The sequence below is a fragment of the Entelurus aequoreus genome, linkage group LG11 (genome assembly GCF_033978785.1).
Source record: "Entelurus aequoreus isolate RoL-2023_Sb linkage group LG11, RoL_Eaeq_v1.1, whole genome shotgun sequence".
NCBI classification, from domain to species: Eukaryota; Metazoa; Chordata; class Actinopteri; order Syngnathiformes; family Syngnathidae; genus Entelurus; species Entelurus aequoreus.
Genome location: NC_084741.1, coordinates 26,975,929 through 26,996,192, shown reverse-complemented (window position 1 = coordinate 26,996,192; position 20,264 = coordinate 26,975,929). Strand labels below are relative to the sequence as shown.

At 42.2% G+C, this 20,264-nt stretch overlaps 1 protein-coding gene across 1 annotated transcript in view; it reads right to left on the bottom strand.

The window, feature by feature from the left end:
* LOC133659920 (ATP-dependent translocase ABCB1-like) overlaps positions 1-20,264 on the bottom strand; it is a 51,118-nt gene that overhangs the window by 13,395 nt on the left and 17,459 nt on the right. The window contains exons 5-21 of the mRNA XM_062062804.1: positions 16,665-16,836; positions 16,460-16,584; positions 14,833-15,004; positions 14,641-14,754; positions 14,391-14,501; positions 14,194-14,319; positions 13,848-14,051; positions 13,599-13,769; positions 10,737-10,898; positions 10,483-10,653; positions 10,266-10,415; positions 10,096-10,200; positions 8,894-8,971; positions 7,950-8,033; positions 4,947-5,150; positions 4,766-4,866; positions 4,543-4,683 (exon numbers count right to left, since the gene is read on the bottom strand). Of these exons, the coding sequence (XP_061918788.1) occupies positions 4,543-4,683; positions 4,766-4,866; positions 4,947-5,150; positions 7,950-8,033; positions 8,894-8,971; positions 10,096-10,200; positions 10,266-10,415; positions 10,483-10,653; positions 10,737-10,898; positions 13,599-13,769; positions 13,848-14,051; positions 14,194-14,319; positions 14,391-14,501; positions 14,641-14,754; positions 14,833-15,004; positions 16,460-16,584; positions 16,665-16,836 (2,391 nt within the window). The remainder of the gene's footprint in view (positions 1-4,542; positions 4,684-4,765; positions 4,867-4,946; positions 5,151-7,949; positions 8,034-8,893; positions 8,972-10,095; positions 10,201-10,265; positions 10,416-10,482; positions 10,654-10,736; positions 10,899-13,598; positions 13,770-13,847; positions 14,052-14,193; positions 14,320-14,390; positions 14,502-14,640; positions 14,755-14,832; positions 15,005-16,459; positions 16,585-16,664; positions 16,837-20,264) is intronic.

Sequence of the window (20,264 nt, the reverse complement as noted above, 5' to 3'; positions counted from 1 at the left end):
AATCTTTTTGATAGACAAAATATTTATACAATGCATTTACAACATTGGAAACTTTTTGGATTCATGTGAGTGACTGCTCGCTGTTGCTGTTGCGAAAAAGCTAAGTATCGTTCTATCTGTGTGCTTTTAATTGTATTACAGCTTTCTTTACTACTTCCCAAACATACTTAGTAGTCCTATTTAACTTGCAAATCACCCGATCTCTGTCTCACCACCCCTCCCTCAGCTAGCTAGCTGCTAAGCTACATAGCTAGTGCGGAGAAGGCGCCGTCGGTCTGAAGGAATCTGCCCCCGCACATCGCGACCACTTCCCTGAAGACAGCAAGAACTTCACTTGGTCACAGAAAATACCGTGAGTATGGCTCCCTGCGCTTCGTGCACCGTTCTCATGGATAGGCTGGCTCTGCTAGAGGGCCGTGTCCGCCAGTTAGCGCAGAGTAATCTCGTAACTTTAGATGTTGCGGACACATCTGCGAGCTAACTAGCCTGGCCTACTGCCTTCGGTAATGGCACCATTCCCAAATTATGTGGGCTCTATTGATAACCTCACTAACAACTTTAACGACGCCCTGCGTGAAACCATTGATAGTATAGCACCGCTAAAGCTAAAAGGGTCCCCTAAAAGGCGTACCCATGGTTTACAGAAGAAACTAGAGCTCATAAACTATCATGTAGAAAGCTGGAACGCAAATGGCGCGTGACTAAACTTGAGGTTTTCCATCAAGCATGGAGCGATAGTTTAATAACTTATAAACGCATGCTTACCTTAGCTAAAGCTAAATATTACTCAAATCTCATCCGCCTCAACAAAAACGATCCTAAATATTTGTTCAGTACAGTAGCATCGCTAACCAAACAAGGGACTCCTACCAGTAGCTCCACCCACTCGGCAGATGACTTTATGAATTTCTTTAATAAGAAAATTGAACTCATTAGAAAGGAGATTAAAGACAACGCATCCCAGCTACAACTGGGTTCTATTAACACAGATACGACTGTATATCAATCAATCAATCAATCAATCAATGTTTATTTATAAAGCCCTAAATCACAAGTGTCTCAAAGGGCTGCACAAGCCACAAGGACATCCGCGGTACAGAGTCCACATAAGGGCAAGGAAAACTCACCCCAGTGGGACGTCGATGTAAATGACTATGAGAAACCTAGGAGAGGACCGCATATGGGGGTAACACCCTGCCCCCCGTCTAGGGGAGACCGAAAGCAATGGATGTCGAGTGGGTCTGACATAATATTGTGAAAGTCCAGTCCATAGTGGATCTAACATATTAGTGAGAGTCCAGTCCATAGTGGATCTAACAGAATAGTGAATAGTATATACGACGGATACTGCCCTCCAAAATAGTTTCTCTCTTTTTGATGAAATAACATTAGAGGAATTGCTACTGTGATGGGACACAAGGAGGGGATTTTATTTTTTTATGATTCATTGCCAGGCATGTTAGTGTTTTTATTGTTGTGGATTTTAATTGCATGTTTTTACATTTTGTGGAATTTGTATTTTTAATTGCATGTTTTTACATTTTGGGGAATTTGATTGTATTTTTAATTTCATGTTTTTACTCCTTGTGGACTTTGCTGGTATTTTAAGACGTTGCCCCTTTTAGCTTGTTGCCCCTAACAGCCAAAGTGCCCAATTGAACGGCACCTTAGATCAGACGCACCTGTGGAGCATTAGGACTGCACACGTTTAAAAAAGAAGGATTGACAGACTTGAGGGAGCGACCGGAGAGTATCGACAGGCTTTGCCAAGATGCACGCAGGCTGGGAAGGGATCCCCAGGACTACACAGCAGACCCCGCAGGCTACCGGAGTGAACCCCAAGAAGCCCACAACACGCAGGGGCAGAGGAAACTGCCTCCGAAGTAAGCGTTGTGCATTGTGGATCTGTGGGTGTGTTCAACTGCCTTGGGCTGTGGGCTTGCGGGCTCGTGCGTTGTGCGCTGGCTGTGTGGTCCTGTGGGCAGGAGCGATCGGGACCCAGAGACCTGCGGTGACTCCCGGGAGTGACCAAGAGGCGGGACGAGTACGGCCACGTAGGTCCCACGAGAGACTGGTGAGGAGAGTGGGCGTACCCAATACTTCTACGCGGAACTACAGCAGCTGCCTTGTGTGTAAGTGTGACGTTAGCCCGGAGAGCGTCTCCGTGGTTTTAAATGATTTTTCTCCCCGTGGCCTGCCTCCGTTCTAATTCTGTGTACAGGAGGACGCCGTGGAAGTGGGCAGAGCCAGGACGCTGATCCACTATGCCTGTCGCGGCTGTACCCTCACTGATTTTATTGGTTACCAATTGGTATTTTTAGTATTATCAACTTAACTGTTCTTTGGTTACTTTGGATTGTAATAAATTGTGAATTTTGGGACGGCTGCTCTCACTACATTGGGTTCTTAATATTTATATTTGTTTTAAGCAAAATTTTACTAGATTTTAATATTCTACCACTCGGGTCCATTACACTACGGCGTGTAAAATGGGATAAAACAAACAGCATGTTTACTTGACCCACTTCCTGGGAAACCTATTAAGGAGCTTTTTGTAATATTAGGTCCATCAGTGCTAAATATTATAAACTTATCACTTTCCTCTGGCACTGTTCCCCTAGCATTAAAAAAAGTGGTTATTCATCCTCTGCTCAAAAGACCAAACCTCGATCCTGACCTCATGGTAAACTACCGGCCGGTGTCCCACCTTCCGCACAGCAGCTAAATGAACACTTAGCGTCTAACAATCTCTGTGAACCTTTTCAATCCGGTTTCAGGGCAAATCACTCTACGGAGACAGCCCTCGCAAAAATTACTAATGATCTATTGCTAATGATGGATTCTGATGCGTCATCTATGTTGCTGCTTCCTGATCTTAGCGTTGCTTTCGATACCGTCGATCATATTTTATTAGAGCGTATCAAAACACGTATTGGTATGTCAGACTTAGCCTTGTCTTGGTTTAACTCTTATCTTACTGACAGGATGCAGTGCGTCTCCCATAACAATGTGACCTTGGACTAAGGTAACATGCGGAGTTCCCCAGGGTTCGGTTCTTGGCCCTGCACTCTTCAGCATCTACATGCTGCCGCTAGGTGTCATCATACGCAAATACGGTGTTAGCTTTCACTGTTATGCTGATGCATAACATGCCCCTAAAGCTGACCAACACGCCGGATTGTAGTCAGCTGGAGGCGTGTCTTAATGAAATTAAACAATGGATGTCCGCTAACTTGTTGCAACTCAGCGCTAAGAAAACGGAAATGCTTATTATCGGTCCTGCTAGACACCGACACCTATTTATTAATACCACCTTAACATTTGACAACCAAACAATTACACAAGGCAACTCGGTAAAGAATCTGGGTATTATCTTCGACCCAACTCTCTCGTTTGAGTCGCACATTAAGAGTGTTACTAAAACGGCCTTCTTTCATCTCTGTAATATCGCTAAAATTTGTTCCATTTTGTCCACTAACGACGCTGAGATCATTATTCATGCGTTCGTTACGTCTCGTCTCGATTACTGTAACATATTATTTTTGGGTCTCCCTATGTCTAGCATTAAAAGATTACAGTTGGTACAAAATGCGGCTGCTAGACTTTTGACAAGAACAAGAAAGTTTGATCATATTACGCCTATACTGTCTCACCTGCACTGGCTTCCTGTGCACTTAAGATGTGACTTTAAGGTTTTATTACTTACGTATAAAATACTACACGGTCAAGCTCCATCCTATCTTGCTGATTGTATTGTACCATATGTCCCGGCAAGAAATCTGCGTTCAAAGAACTCCAGCTTATTAGTGATTCCCAGAGCCCAAAAAAAGTCTGCAGGCTATAGAGCGTTTTCTATTTGGGCTCCAGTACTCTGGAATGCCCTCCCGGTAACAGTTAGAGATGCTACCTCAGTAGAAGCATTTAAGTCCCATCTTAAAACTCATTTGTATACTCTAGCCTTTAAATAGAGCCCCTTTTTAGACCAGTTGATCTGCCGTTTCATTTCTTTTCTGCTCTGCCCTCTTCTGTCTCGTGGAGGGAAGGGGGGGGGGGGCACAGGTCCGGTGGCCACGGATGAAGTGCTGGCTTTCCAGAGTCGGAACCCTGGCTGGACCGCTCGCCTGTGCATCGGTTGGGGACATCTCTGCGCTGCTGGTCTGTCTCCGCTCGGGATGGTCTCCTGCTGGCCCCACTATGGTCTGGACTCTCACTATTATGTTAGATCCACTATGAACTGGACTTTCACAATATGATGCTAGATCCACTCGACGTCCATTGCACCAGTGTGGGGGTCACCCACATCTGCGGTCCTCTCCAAGGTTTCTCATTGTCATCCCACTGGGTTGAGTTTTTCCTTGCCCTGATGTGGGATCTGAACCGAGGATGTCGTTGTGGCTTGTGCAGCCCTTTGAGACACTTGTGATTTAGGGCTATATGTATAAATATTGATTGATTGATTGATGTTTTGCTACTTTGTGGTCTATCAAAATATGTTATTAATCATACATTATTACGACGGACCATGAAGGACATATTACTCACAGGAAAACTCCCTCAATGTTCATTTGTCTATGGGTGACAAGCCAAGCTCCAAACCGGTAACAACCTGCGTAAGTAAAATAGACCATGGCGAGAGTGAAAGAAAAGATTAAACCCTCCATATGAGCTTTTTTCTGGGAGTTTCTGCAGAGAGAGAAATAAGAGCACTGTATGTATTAATAAACATTTTAGATATCATGGACAAGTGATCCAGCATCTCTTATACTTGTATGTGACTTGGAGGTTTTTGTGGTATAGATATTCAAACGTGGGTTCTCTGGTGAGAGAGGCAACAGTGCGGATATTCTCGATGGCTTCTGTGACAATCTGATGAAATATATTATGAACACATCATCACTCTTGAAGAAGGACATACTTGAGTGCAAAGGTATTGGGTCAATCCTCACCTTTCCAGCTTTCTCCAGCTCTTTCTTTTCATCTGCATTTTGTCCAGCTAACAACTTTATTTTCAAAGCGCCGGCCACTACCATGAGGGGCACTATCACCAGCATTAGCAGAGTCAGCTCCCAGCCATAAACGAAGGCAAGAATCAGACCAGATCCCATGTTGGCAATATTCTGGACCATTGTGGACAAACGAAGACCCGTAACCTGAGCAGAAACCAAATAAGATGACCATTGTGGTCAAATAACATTGTCTACAAACATACTTGTTGTGTTGGTACCCTTATGCCAAAGAAGGGACAAACTGCAGGAATTATTGTAACAACTAGAATCTGACAAAAGTGATAGTACAGAAAAAATGCAGACATTGGTTTTGAATTGTAGTCAAGAGAAAAACGTGTACGGCCCTGGACAATAATGATAGTACCTAATTGCACAAACTTCTGAAGACTGCAACCAAGCACCTGTCCACAGGTATTTTGGCACAGTCCTTGTGAGCAAACTGCTGCGCTCTCTCTGGTTTTATGGGTGCCTTTTCTATGCTGAATGTTCCAGCTCTTTCCACAGATGTTCAGAATAGTCCAAATATTGTTGGTTGTGTGTTTTGTGTCATTGTCCAGTTGGAGGAGCCATGACCTGCAACTGAGACCAACCCACCTGACACTCTGCAACACAATTAGCTACAGAATGCCTTGATAGGTTTGAGAGGTCATTGTACCCTGCAGAGATGAAAGACACCCTGCGCCGGATGCAGCAAAGCATCTTTAGAACCTTACTAAGTCTCCTCCCTGTTTCACATTAGGTATGCTGTTCATTTCTCTTTAAGCTTCATTTTTGCCTCTGTAAACGTAGAGCTGATGTGATTGGCCTTCAGTCTCCATATTTATCTTCCAGATGCTTTGTAGTTTGTCTATATGCCTTTTGGCAAATTCCAGTATTAATTTTGTCAGTTTGAGTTATTTGTTTCTTTTACAGGTTACCAACTGGGGTTGTACGGTATACCGGTACTAGTATAGTATTGCGGTACCGATGAATAAAAAAAGGTACTATACTCTGTTTGAAAAGTACCAGTTCTGTCTATCTCGGTTGACCCTGCGATGAGGTGGTGACTTGTCCAGGGTGTAACCCGCCTACCACCCGAATGCAGCTGAGATAGGCTCCAGCACCCCCCGCGACTCCAAAAGGGACAAGCGGTAGAAAATGGATTGATGGATTTCCAATTTTAATTTTTTATTTTTTTATGGGCATGACGGTGCGTCGTCTTGTCATGACATTGCTGGGTTTACGAGCAGAGGAGCATGTTCGGCAGCGCACAATCACGGAGTACTTACAAGTAGACACGATGTGTAGACAGAAAAAGGAGAACGGTCGCATTTTGGCTTAAAAACTAATGATAAAGGTGAAGCTATAACACTGTAAAGCCCTAAGGAAGAGGTTCTTTAAGACATAGCTAGCTAGCTAGCAGCTTACATCCCTCCGCAGTCGGCAGTGTTTTAGCTACTTCTAAATCACTAATCCTCGCCACTATGGCGACAAATAAAGTATGTTTAAGTATCATCCCTGCAGGACGAGGAATAGTTAAATATGCTTCACTACACACCGTATGAGGATACAACAGCTCACCGGCGTCACCGCTAACAAAAGCTAGTGCCTCTTAATGTAAACAAATGCCATGGTTGCATCTACACCTGACATCCACTGTAATGATACCAAGTACAATAGCGTATCTAGTCGATACTACTGTAACAGGGTCAATTATGTCTTGTAAATAATGTATTTTATAATGCTTTATTATTGTTATAATTACACAAAATGTGTAACTTACATGTAAATACCTGAATATTGTTCGATGATTTGTCAATGTGGAACCATTGTCTCGTTGTCCCTTCTACTGCAATAATTACTGTGACACCTGTCTTTTTATATGCGTTGGACACGCCTTCCAACTTCCCTTTTGTCCACGATAACGGGAGAGGTAGGCGTGCATGCGACGACAGAAATTGTATTGTCATGTTAAGAATTTAAGTTCACTATCTTTTTCTGTATTATATTTGTGTAGGGACTTGACGATGGAAACAAAGTTATTGACGACAATTGTATGTTGTGTATTATCAGGTATGTTTATTTCACTGTTGTACGTAAGCCCTTTTGTCCACGATAACAGGAGAGGGACTTGACGATGGAAACAAAGTTATTGACGACAATTGTATGTTGTGTATTATCAGTAAAGAGCAGCTGAGCAATCCATGGTGTTGGTCGTGTTCCATTAAAGCCACACAACGCAGAGGAAAAGACCACCGGTTACACTACTATGATTACATCTATATTTTTTATCGTCACAAAATCTTTTTTTCTTTTTTAAAAATTCATGTTATGTTTACAAACTCAGTAAATATGTCTCTGGACACAAGAGGACTTTGAATATGACCAATGTATGATCCTGTAACTACTTGGTATCGGATCGATACCTAAATTTGTAGTATCATCCAAAACTATAGTAAAGTATCAAACAACAGAAGAATAAGTGATTATTATATTTTAACAGAAGTGTACATAGAACATGTTGAAACGAGAGAAAAAAACAGATATTAACAGTAAATGAACAAGTGGATAAATAATCCATTTTAACAGCTTGTCCTTTATAATTTTGACAAAATAATTGAATAATAAATGACACAATATGTTACTGCATACGTCAGCAGACAAATTAGGAGCCTTTGTTTGCTTACTTAATACTAAAAGACAAGTTGTGTAGTATGTTCACTATTTTATTTAAGGCCAAAATTGTTTTTGGATTGCAACAAGGAACATACGTTTAATGTACCGAAATATTTTTTTGTAAAATAAAGCCATTAATGCCATTTTTTGTGGTCCCCTTTATTTAGAAAAGTATCAAAAAGTATCGAAATACATTTTGGTACCAGTATATACCAAAATATTGGTATCGAGACAACCCTATTACCAACAAATGTATTCTTGTAGAGTAAGAGACGTGATTTGTATTACCCCCTGTACTTGAGCAGTGTCTGAGGCCAGCCTTGTTGTGAGTGCTCCAACACTGTTATTTGGGTTATCAAACCAGCCAAGATCCTAACAGAAACCAAAAGTAAACACATTTCAAAGACGCGGGCTTCAGACTATCTTACAGACATGCATATTGATATTGTTATTCATCCAAGTCATTGAATTTTCAGGGCATTGAATTGACCGCAGCTGGACTGTTCAGTCGGAATGTTTCGACTCTCATTCGAGCAGACTTCATCAGTTCATGCCCACAAACTTAGATTGATCATATCTAGTCTGAGCGCTCGCTTGGTGCCAGACCCAAACTACATACAGTATCTTCGACAAGAATGGTTTTGCTCTATGGTGGTTCAAAAAGCGAAAGCTGTTAAAATGCATTGGAAGAGACACTGCTGCCAACACAACAAATAAATTAAATATTAATAATAATAAAAAAAGAAAAACAAAGGAAAAAAATAGATGATTGGAATTTACCAGTAATTTGACATCAGACTCACACCATCTCAATTAGTGCACTAAGGCTTAGTCTTTTGAGTGTTTAAGTGCGTTCACACTGAGAAGTACATCAAAATGGAGTGCACTGCCAGTGCCCGGAGGTTGCACTTAGAAAGATTGAAATTGTGAATGCTGGACATTTACTGCCCTCAATAGTCACCTTCTAGTTAAGTAGCAGAAGGGGAAGGACGTTTTGGACACTGGGGACAGTATACACAATGTACTTATTGGTTGATTGGTTTGATTTCTTATTTGGAACATGCATATAAAGTTACTGTACTTGGAGCACATATTCATGTAAACAGTTACACAATTCAACATGTCTGAAAAGCGTTATTGAAGTGTTCCACTTGAGGCACAGCATTGGTAAACTATACATCTGGAAACCCTGCAGGCCGTTATGTCTCCTGGGAGTTTGCTGTTCCACTTACCTGCCTCATCAAAGCCTTGAAGGATGCGAGTCTCAGTTTCATGGTCAGAATTTCTCCCGATTTACCAAAACAGAAACCCTATATGAAGTGAAAGACACAAGAACACTCGGACATGGACATTTTGACTGCATGCATCACAGTGTGAACCTTTTTTATTGGTTCAAATAAATGCAGAAAACATGCTGTATGCAAGAAGCTTATGTGATTGGCTAAGGATCAGTTCAGGTTTGACCTAAGGGCCTACTACTGTAGGCCAGTTGGACCGTGTTGGACATGGGTGTGATTTCTCCTCATCTGGCATGAGCTCACCCTGACCGTTAGAGCCATAGCCTGTTTAGAGAATTTAAAGTCGTTCTAAATATTATCTTTTTTGTACAACGTGGCCACTCATTATTTGCAAGAGGGGTGTTCACATTCATTAAATGGCTTTATTGGGACGGCATGGCGTGGTGGATAGAGCAGCCTGCCAGAAACTTGAGGGTTGCAGGTTTGCTCCCCGCCTCTTGCCATCCAAATCACTGCCGTTATGTCCTTGGGCAGGACACTTCAACCTTTCCCCCAGTGCTGCTCACACTGGTGAATGAATGATGGGCGGTGGTCGGAGGGGCCATAGGCGCAAACTGTCAAGTCTACCCCAGGGCAGCTGTGGCTACAAATGTAGCTTACCACCACCAGGTGGGAATGTGGAGTGAATGAATGATGGGTTCTCACTTCTCTGTGAAGTGCTTTGAGTGTCTAGAAAAGCGCTATATAAATCTAATCCATTATTATTACGCTCACAAATGTTGTCGTGGTTAGCGAGCGTGCTGTGGGTTTGAATTTTGAATTATTTTGAATCTTTGTATTTTATTTTTGTTATGAATTTCGCGAGAAGCAATTACATTACAGTCATTTGATGACTCCTCTTCGTTGCATTTGCACATGTACGTGTGCTTGGAATTGCGCCAGGCCCCAGCTTACCTTTTCCAATTGTGCCAAAAGGGGGGAAACATGTCATGTTGTCACAATTGAGTGCGCTCACACTAGCCAAAAGTACTTGAGCTTTAGGTGTTAAGTGGATCCAGGCTCAAGTAGCCGATGCCCCAAGTGAGTCTGGATAGGCTCCATAGCTGGATAATGTCCTGTGTTCTCATAACTTTATCTTACTTACATTTTCTTTGACTGTTGAAGTACAAAGTGTGTGTTAATGTGGCTATGCTTACCTTTAGAAATATGGTGAAAAAAGATACAAATCCAAGCACCGCAAACATAAGGGAAAGAAATTCAGATTTTTTTCTGATAATCTCCTGATCAGGCTGAGCAAACACCTGCAAGATGGAAGATTGATGCTGATTTTCTCAGTTTTGTAAATGTCTTACTAGTTGTAACGTACAGCAATAAACTTTGCCATGATGATAGAGTAGAGTGGAAGGATTATTCCATTGATGCAAGCAGAGATGAGACCCAGCAAAATGTAAGGCCACTCGTGAAGGTTGAGGCGCATCACTTCGAGGAACGACACAGGCGGAGCGTTTTCATCCTGCTGTAGGCAGGTAGGTTTTGTCGTTAGTGCCACTGTATCTAAAGCTGAATCCTCTTGGCAATCTAACCTCTGGCGTGTCTTTGGGATCCACCAGCTTTTCATTTTCTTCTTTCTTTTCCTCTGAATTAGCACAGGAACAACCTTTTGTGGACTTCCTCCTGCACAGGGGAGATTCAGAGAGCGCTTGTTGGTTCTTATCATCTTGCTCTTCATCCTGCTCCTCCTCTTTGTCAAATGCCTACAAGATGGAGATTACAGGACACTAAAAGGTTGATTGCCTGGAAATATAAACATCACCCAAAAGTTGAGTGAGAGTTTTACCTGCATGGTGACTAGAGTGTGGTAGACACCCTGTTTTTCCATCAGCTGGCTATGAGTCCCCAACTCTACAACCTCTCCATTTTGTATGCCAGCGATGATATCAGCGTTTCTGATAGTTGAGAGGCGATGAGCCACAATTAATGTGGTTCGACCCAGTCTGACCTGTGCAGAAAAATACTAGTAGCTAAAAAGGGGGTAATTCATTATTTTTTTTCTATTTTTAAAACACATTGGGGCCTACATATTATTGATGGTTCTTAGGACAAACCTTTGCATACATTTTGCTGTGAAGACATATCTTCATGCCAATTTTTGGCTGCCTTCTTAAACGTTTCGTCTGAGGTTTTAGATGCGACCAACTATCTAATTTTTACTTGACTTTCATCATAACACAACATCCCATATGATATAGCGAGACCAGTCGCTCTCCCTGATTTGTTGTCGACTGAAAGAGGAGACTTACCGTTTCATTGTCTCCTCCATTGCCATTAAAAGTAGTCACCGACTCCGTCATTTAATGTAGTTTTTCGGAAAACCCGAAAAACCAGGTCTGTGGTTGAAACAGGACTATTCTTTGCACACACTCAGAGTGACTTCCTCACAGTTGAAGGTGTCATAATCCGTTGCCCGGGTCATATCTTTGGTTTTGAGTTTTGCATTATTCTTATATTTAATTTATGTTTTTTTAGCGCCGTTCTCCACACCAGCCTTCGTTTAGTGATTAGTGTCCCCAAAAGCTGTTTACGTTAATCACGCCCCCCTTATATCTTGCAGCTCACTCGGCATGGGTACTTTGTCCACATTCCGCGACATGTTGTGTTCGGTTCAGCTTCTCTATACAACAGTAAAATGTTGTTATGCTATCTTCTCGCTACTCCGCCCGTATCCGTTGCGGCCTGGTGAGATCACATTGCCAACAGCTGAGGCTGTTCCTCTACCTACTCCACACGCTTCCAAAGCTCCTGCAATCCCTGGCTCCCCACCAATGCCGGCTCCTAAGTTTCCCAAAGCCCACCCACCGTTGCCGTCTGTTCCCGCTGAAGTCTCAAGTGGGTTTTCCGACGATGCCACCAGCTTCGTCTCCAGGGAGTCTTCTGACAACGCCACTAGCCAGCTCGACCTCCAGCCCAGCAGCCTGCTCTAGCTCGACCTCCAGCTCAGAAGCCTGCAGCCTGGCATGGAAGCATTCATCAGGTGCTCATGGCCTGCTTCCTCGTTGGCCTCAAATTTAGCCCAGTCCATGAACGCTCTCCGCGCCATTAGCACTTGGGCATGAACCACAATAGCTGCTGAGGAAGCATTTTCACCCACGTCCGCCTCCTTGTTGACCACAAATGTAGCCAGTCTATGGACGCCACCCGGGCCATCAGCAGCCATTCCCGGCCCCACAATGACTGCTGAGGAAGTAATCTTTCCCATGTTCGCCTCCTCAATTGCCACAAGTGTGGCCAGTTTGTGGATGCCCGCCTCGCCAGCTGCAGAGGCGTTTTACTCGCCGCAGCCACCTGTCTCGTCCCCAGTGGCTTTGAAGATACAGGGCCTGGCGACCCACCGCCAAATCCTCCAGTGACTGTGGACTTATTTTGTTTGGGACATCTGGAATCCGTCCTATAAGGGGGGTACCATCATGACTCGTTGCCCGGGTCATGTCTTTGGTTTTGAGTTTAGTATTATGCTTATGTTTATTTTCTGGTTTATTGAGCGCCGTTCTCTACACCAGCCCTCATTTAGTGATTTGTGTCCCCACCAGCTGTTTACGTCGATCACGGCCCCTTATGAACTCGGTCTTGACACTCACTCGGCAAAGTAACTTTGTTTGCGCTTCAGATGAGGCTGAAATTTTGAGTAGTGAATTGTGCTGGTTAAAGCAAATCAGCAACAGAGCATTTTCCTTCATTGGGTTTCATCGTGTACTTGATGTGGCACAGTTGGTTTTAAATACATTTAAAAATGGCTGACTCGTGCAAAGATGTGTTGCCAAATGTCTACCATTAATGGATTATCTGCTGACGTCGCACTTAAGGCAAATTCCAAACGGCTCATTTTAAGGAAGTCTGATGGAAAGAAAGATTGTTTTTAAATGTCTCTGCAAATCTTCCACGGTTTGATTTCAAATTTTCGGGTCTTATGTGGATCCAAATACCAGGTACCAATAAGTAAGAAAAGTTGGTTTTGTATAATAAGGCCCATTTAAGCACAGTTGACATGTTTGACTCCTGCATGGTTAGAAGAGTTCTACCCTATTATCTTCCACCCAACTCTCTCATTTGAGTCACACTTCAAGAGTGTCTGGACGCTGAGATCATTAGTCATGCATCCGTTACGTCTCGTAATTACTGTTACGTATAATTTATTATTATTTTCGGGTCTCCCTATGTCTAGCATTAAAAGATAACAAGTTGGTACAAAATGCGGCTGCTAGACTTTTGACAAGGACAAGAACGTTTGATCATATTACGCCGATACTGGCTCACCTGCACTGGCTTCCTGTGCACTTAAGATGTGATTTTGAGGTTTTATTACTTACTTATAAAATACTTAACGGTCGAGCTCCAACCCCACATTGTTCCCATTGGGTTGAGTTCATTTATGCCCTTATGTGGGATCAGATCCTAGAATGTCGTTGTGGTTTGTGCAGCCCTTTGAGACATTTGTGATTAAAAAATATTTGATTGATTGATTGATACCTTAGCACAGTATTGTTTTTAGCTATGAAAATTAGCCACTGGCTACAATCTTCCATATTTACAGTACATTTATATGTTCATCAATACGTACTGTCCCTGTTTTAAAAATAATGTCAAAGTCAAAGCTTAAAGAAGTGCTCAGCTTTGCAAATGAATTTATGTGTTTTTACTCTACCTTGTCCAGTGCAGATAATACCACAGTTTCACTCTCGGCATCAAGAGCAGATGTTGCTTCATCCAGCAGAAGGATTTTGGGGTTACGGACAAGAACTCGAGCAGTTGCGATTCTCTGCTTCTGTCCTCCACTCATCTGAATCCCTCGATCCCCAACCAGTGTCTCAAACTTCTGTTAATGGACAACAGTCTCATCATTGGAAAGTGTCAGCCAAATATGTTTATAGTAAAGTCATAAATAAAGTTGTACATCAGGAAGGGTCATTATAAAGTCATAAGCGTTGGCCTCCTTGGCAGCTTGCTCTATCTCCTGCTGTGTCACATCAGTTTGTCCGTATCGGATGTTCTCTGCGATGGTGGTGGCAAAAAGGACTGGCTCTTGACTCACCACTCCAATCTTCTCTCGCAGGTAGCGGACATTGAGAGAACAGATGTCATGATCATCAATAGATAGCTACAAAGAAGAAAACAAGTAGATTCGTCAGACTGACTTTTTGGATGCTTATTTTTGTTGACTGATTTGTTTTCTCTGTCATGTTTATCTATTGTGATAAGATCTAGCTTTTGAGCGTAAAGCTTTACAAATGTGTACATACAGATCCCTCCTGAGGATCGTAGAACCTCTGCAACAGCTGTATTGTGGTGCTTTTTCCACAGCCACTGCTTCCTACTAAGGCAATGGTCTGTCCACTCTTCACACTCAGGGAGAAGTTGTTTAATATCTGCATAATACAATGTTAATTATGGAACAGTCAACTATTGGTTTAGGTTAAACTGTAAGTAAGGAGCTTACTTTGACTTCAGGCCTTGAGGGGTAGCTAAAGTGGATGTTCTTGAACTTAATGTTTCCATTGATAAAGTTAGGTTTGTAGCCACTTTCCGAATAGCTGTCGATGCTCGGTTTCTGTGAAGTAAAATGTTTTATTTACATCTCTTGAAGGGCAAGGTAACAGAGGAGGAAGAACATTAAGTTTGAATGGTCCGAAGTAGTCCGTGTAGTTCGGATGTGATGAATATGGATGAAAGAATGTAGAATTCCTTACATTGTCAATGATGTTGTAGAGTGTGTATGCAGCTCCTCGAGCAATGGCAAAGGATTGGATGTGCGGTGACGTCTCCCCCAATGCAAACGCTCCAAGAAGCAAAGTAAATAAAACCTTGACACACAAGCATTATTTTTAGCTTTAAACTTGTAATTAGACAATTTATTTGAAGTGCAGTAAGATTATACTTACTGCAAGTATAATTCCAGCAGTGTACTCCTTACTCAGAACAAGAGTGCTCCCATACCAGAAGGCTAGAGCGTAAGACAAGTAGAGAATCATGAAGGTGAAGCCAACAGCAATATTTGAACTTATCGCCTTCTTAATTCCCTCTTTCTTGGCCTCCTCCAAGTTCTTATGATACCTGCAATGACAACAAATAAAATAAAATAAAAAATCCAAATGGTCAAATGAGAGAATTATGGCATTGACAATTACACTAAAGCACAGGTGTCAAAATCAAGGCCTCGCGGCCAAATCTGGCCTGCCACATAAATGATGTGCAAAAGCCTGGAAATAATGTGCGTCAAGAAAGCACTTAATCTTTCTGGCTAAATGTATTCATAGTTTTTGTGTTTTCAGGTTTGAGAGAAAAATGTACTGCATACAATTGCATATGTCAGGAAGTCGCATGTCTGCAAAAGGTGTAACCCCAGGATGCAATGACAGAAAGCGGTGTGCAGGTCAAATAATTTAATTCTTTACTTCAAGAGCAAAAAACAGCATAAACAAAAGGCTAATGGAAGGCATGTAGCGGCATCAGTATAATACATTCTCTTTGACAAAAGACAAAAACAGTTTTTCTTGCAAAACTACTGCAACTATTTGAGTTTGTTGCAGCATATCTTCGAAATTTTACTATTGTGTGATCATGCAACAAGATATTCCATGCATTTTTTGGGTAATCAAAAACACATATTTAAATATTTGTGTTCCACCTTGACTTATAATTTCAAAGCAAGTTATTAAATACATATGCTATTGTGTAATACTATGAGACAGTAATCATTAGGTTATTATACATAGTATTTTGACTGTTTTATTTTGACTGCGATTTGGCCTTCAATGAAAACAGTTTGACACCCCTGCACTAAAGTGACACCACGATATGCTTGAGCACTTTAATGGCATTCAACCAGCCCGCCTTATTTTAATGATCAGCTTTGATTGACGCTATCAGATAAGTTTAAATATAAACATAGTAGTAGTAATAATAATATAAATAATGATAAAAAGTTATTTTGCATCATTCTACAGTATTATTTTCATTCCATCATTTTTGTCTACGTCTAAATTTCTTAACTGAGTCAAACCATTCCAACATCAGAATGTTTAGCTCATTCAGGACAAAACCTAAATCACCGACATAATTCCAAAAAATTCCACATTTTCTGAAACATTCCTATTGAAAACTAAAATTTTTTTTAAAGTTCCCAATTTCTTACATTTGTCAACCAATTAAAAAAATTCCAACACCAAAACATTCCGCCGTGTCAGATAGTTCAGACTATTTTTTACTTTCAAATTCCTTTGATCTTAATACGTTTTACTATGTCCTTTGCCTACTCCCTATTCCTCAATCGATTCAAACCATTCCAGTGTCAAACTGTTCAGCTCATTCAGGACTGACATAATCCCCCCAATTTCCTGTGTTTTCCCTAATTCCAAATTTTATGCTACAACATTTCCTTTAAAATTAGTACATTTTCTAAAGTTCCATACAGTATTTTTCAAATGTATCAGCCAATTCAAATCATTCCAATATCAAAACATCCCGCTTCTTCTAAACATGAATTCACAATCAGAATCCTGCACAAACCTGTCAATCTCTTTCTGCTGACCACTGAAGGCAAACACCGTCTTGATGGAAGAAAGCACCTCCTGTGCCACAGCCCCCGCTTTAGCATAGGCAGCCTGTTCTTTAGACGTGAATGATGTCACCATCTAGGGATAGACATCTAGTTAGGTCTAGTAGGAAATAGGCTTGCTTCAAATATAAAAGACATGACAAAGAGAAAGCTTACTTTACTGAAAAGAGCAGCTGATAGTCCCAGCATGGGGATGATGGCCAAGATGACCAGAGTGAGCTTCCATCCTTTGACTAAACCAACTATGAGGGATACGATGAAGGTAGTAAAGGACTGGCTCAGCATACCCATTTTGTGTCCAATTCCCTCTTGTATTTTATAAATGTCACTGTCCATGCAAAAAAAAAAAAAAGATTTCGTAAGGAACCTCAATGTTAAACTTCATTATCAATAATCTGCTGAAAACATATTCATTAGCCAAGTTTGTTGTAAGATGGGCATTTGACCTAATTTCCTTGTTGAACTAAGGCAGTGTTTATCAATTATTCTCTGTTACGACCCCTAAGAAGAAGAAAACATTTCTCTCCCCCACATTGTCTACTGCGACTATAAATGGTATCAATGCCTATTAAATTGTTATAAGTACACCTCTGCATGACATTGTATCCTTAACATCAAAGAAAACAAAAAATGAACGAAATATAGATCAACTTACAACAAAAAATACATTCATTAACATTGTATTTTAGTCTGTAACAAAAAATATTTAAAGTGCATCAATTTGCCTGAATTTCTGAATCAAATTCAATCATTATTTAAACTATAAACATTTTGACTGACTTAAACCATTTCATACTGAAAAATAAAATATAATAATGTTAGTTTCACTCTTCGTTGCGGGAGCGGTGACCTCAAAATGTAGGAGGCAGTGCAAGTAAAATGTTAATGTAAAAAAGTCCAAAATACCCACTAGAGTACAGCGGGGAAAATGCACAGAAAAAAACACAGGGAAGCCACACTATACGTGAAAATATAGTAGCTGACAGAGAGCTAACAAACAAACAAAAGTAGTAATGCAAAAATCAAGTATCCACTAACTGTGTGCGTGACTGTACTAATCTGTGTCTAATGTATATTAGACCTTATTTATATTATTCTGCACCGGAAGGCTAAAGACTGACTGGATAAATTATATTCTATTCCATTTTGACTGTACTTGAATCAGAGGGTATAATGCATATATTAAACTAGAAAATAGTTATTACCTATATTATTACTTAAAATGCTGTTTTGCACTGCAGTTTTTGCACCGGAAGGCTAAAAACGGAATCCTCTCCTATTCCATTTTGACTGTACTTGAATGTGTACTAGACCGTATTTATATTATTCACATGTAAAAAATGCTACTTGCACTGCTGTCTTTTTGCACCAGAAGAATAGTGATAGGACAATTCTATTCGATTCCATAGGCTTATTTATATTATTCACATGTATAATGCTATTTGCACTGCTGTTGTTGCACCTGCTGTTTTTTTTTGCTGTTTTTGCACCAGAAGGAAAGTGAGGGGACAATACGAGTGTACGCTATTCCATATCTTTATTTTTTACTCTCCTTGATATGTGAATACCTAAGTGTTTATTGTTTATTGTGAGCAAACTGTGGTGCTGAATTTCCCCCAGGGATCAATAATGTACTTTCTATTCTATTCTATTCTCAAGAGTACATATTAATTATATATTACATATTCATTTTGTCAAAGTATAATTTTGGGGCAATTGTGTGGCCGTATTTGATACACTCTGCTGCTATATGAATGCAGTGTTTCGTGACCAGCGGGATTTCTAACACTCTCCCGCCGGCTTAGTGTGTATCAGAAAATACAGAATGACAAAAAAAAGTAACATCCTCATTTTGCCAAAATATTATTATGAATTATTGCTGCTTTTTAATGCAAAATGTATTAGTTTAGTTTGGATTAGTGTTGACACATGCAGAAAATGTCAGGCGAAGTGTATTAAGTCACTTACTTACTGAGAGTGAGCTATATTACGTTTCCCATGTATATGTATGCTTGCTTACCTCACACGGTTGTCATTCAATGGCACACTAGCCTTTACTTTACATAACTTTCTTCAATACAATGCAAATGTTTCCCACATTTTTAGCGAGTAGAGCATCCCCATGCTGCACAACAGGGAATGTGTACGTGGAGGGGGCGTGGTCCGCGCGTCTCCTGCGGGAAGGGCTTGTGCAGGAGCTGGCTATGAAGCAGCTGACAGGTGAGTGGATTTCCCAGCTGAAGCGGGTTATCTAATCACCTGTCTCCTTTATTAGCAGCGTCCGAGGCCATGAGGGGGAGAGCAGACAGAGGAGAGAGGGCAGGGGAGAGTGGCGAGGCCAGATGATCGAGCAAACTGAAGAAAATGTAGTGGAATTTCTGACCTTTTGAACCATATTTTGTATCTGTCAAAGTCCGAAAAGAGAACGAGGTCGAAAAGCATTAAGAATGTCTGCTCATTTCTTTTTTTCTATTCTGTGCCATTGAAGGAGCATATGTGGGTGAGAGTTGAATATATAGTCGTCTGACCATTCTACAAAATGTTTTGATTGTTTGTTATGGCTAAAGGATTCAAGGAGGTTGCAGAATAAAGAGGTCCAAAACAACGGGACCTTGACACATGAGAGAAACACATAAATGGCCAAGGAGACCAAGTCTATGTATGATTCGCATGATTCTCGATTCATCCAACGTCTCCAGAGGACGTTGTCTGTTTGCATTGGCAATTCAATCCAACCTTGTACAATTTGATTATGGGTAAATAAAACTTTTGTTGCGGTTTAAGATTCGGACCTTCCACCACAAAAACAAACAAAAATAAAAATAAAAGACTCTTTGAACCCTGAAGCTGAGGACTCATCCTTCCAGCAGCCAGAGAACGAACCCCGACACACAGTCGTGTCACATTGGCGCCCAATTGGCCGGTGGCTGCAAGAAAAAAAAAAGAGACACGGAAAATGTCGGAGCAAAACCCTCTGACAGCGCTGGGGCAGGTGCTGGCGGACGTGGCGACGGCAAACCACCAGCAGATGGAGGCGGTCCACCAGCAGATGGAGGTGGTCCGCCAACAAATAGCCCAGCAAGGCCAGATTCTTCAAGCGATGGCCAGCCGGATGGGAGCGGCACCACCACCAGGCCCTGCGGCCTCCATGCAGCGCATGGCGGAGGCCGAAGACCCACAGGCCTTCCTGGACATTTTTGAGGCCACGGCGACGTCATGCGGGTGGCCTGAGAAGGAGTGGGGGGTGCGTCTGCTACCGCTGCTTGCAGGAGAGGCACAGCGGCCGGTGCTGAGCCTGCCGGCGGCCTCCCGGGTACACTTCACGGACCTAAGACAGGCGATACTGAACCGGGTCGGCAGCACAGCAGAGGACCACCGACGGCGGTTCCGGGCGTTGAGACTGGGGCCGAAGGACCGACCGTTCGCGCTTGGGCAGCAGCTCAGGGACGCGGCGACCCGGTGGCTGAAGCCGGCGACACCTGACAGCCCCATGCTGGAGCTCATACTCCTGGAACAATTCCTGGAAGCCATTCTGGCGTGGACATCTGCGTGGGTCCGGTATCACCGCCCACGCGACCTGACAGTGGGGGTGACGCTGGCTGAAGACCACCTGGCCGTGCATCGAGAAGCATGGCGGGAGCAAACGACCCCGAGGATGGCCGAGCGCCCCGTACCAGCCCCGCGCCGACGGCACGGGAAGCAGGAGGAGGAGGTGCCACTGGTTCCACGACACCGGCCAGCAGACGCGGCCTCGAC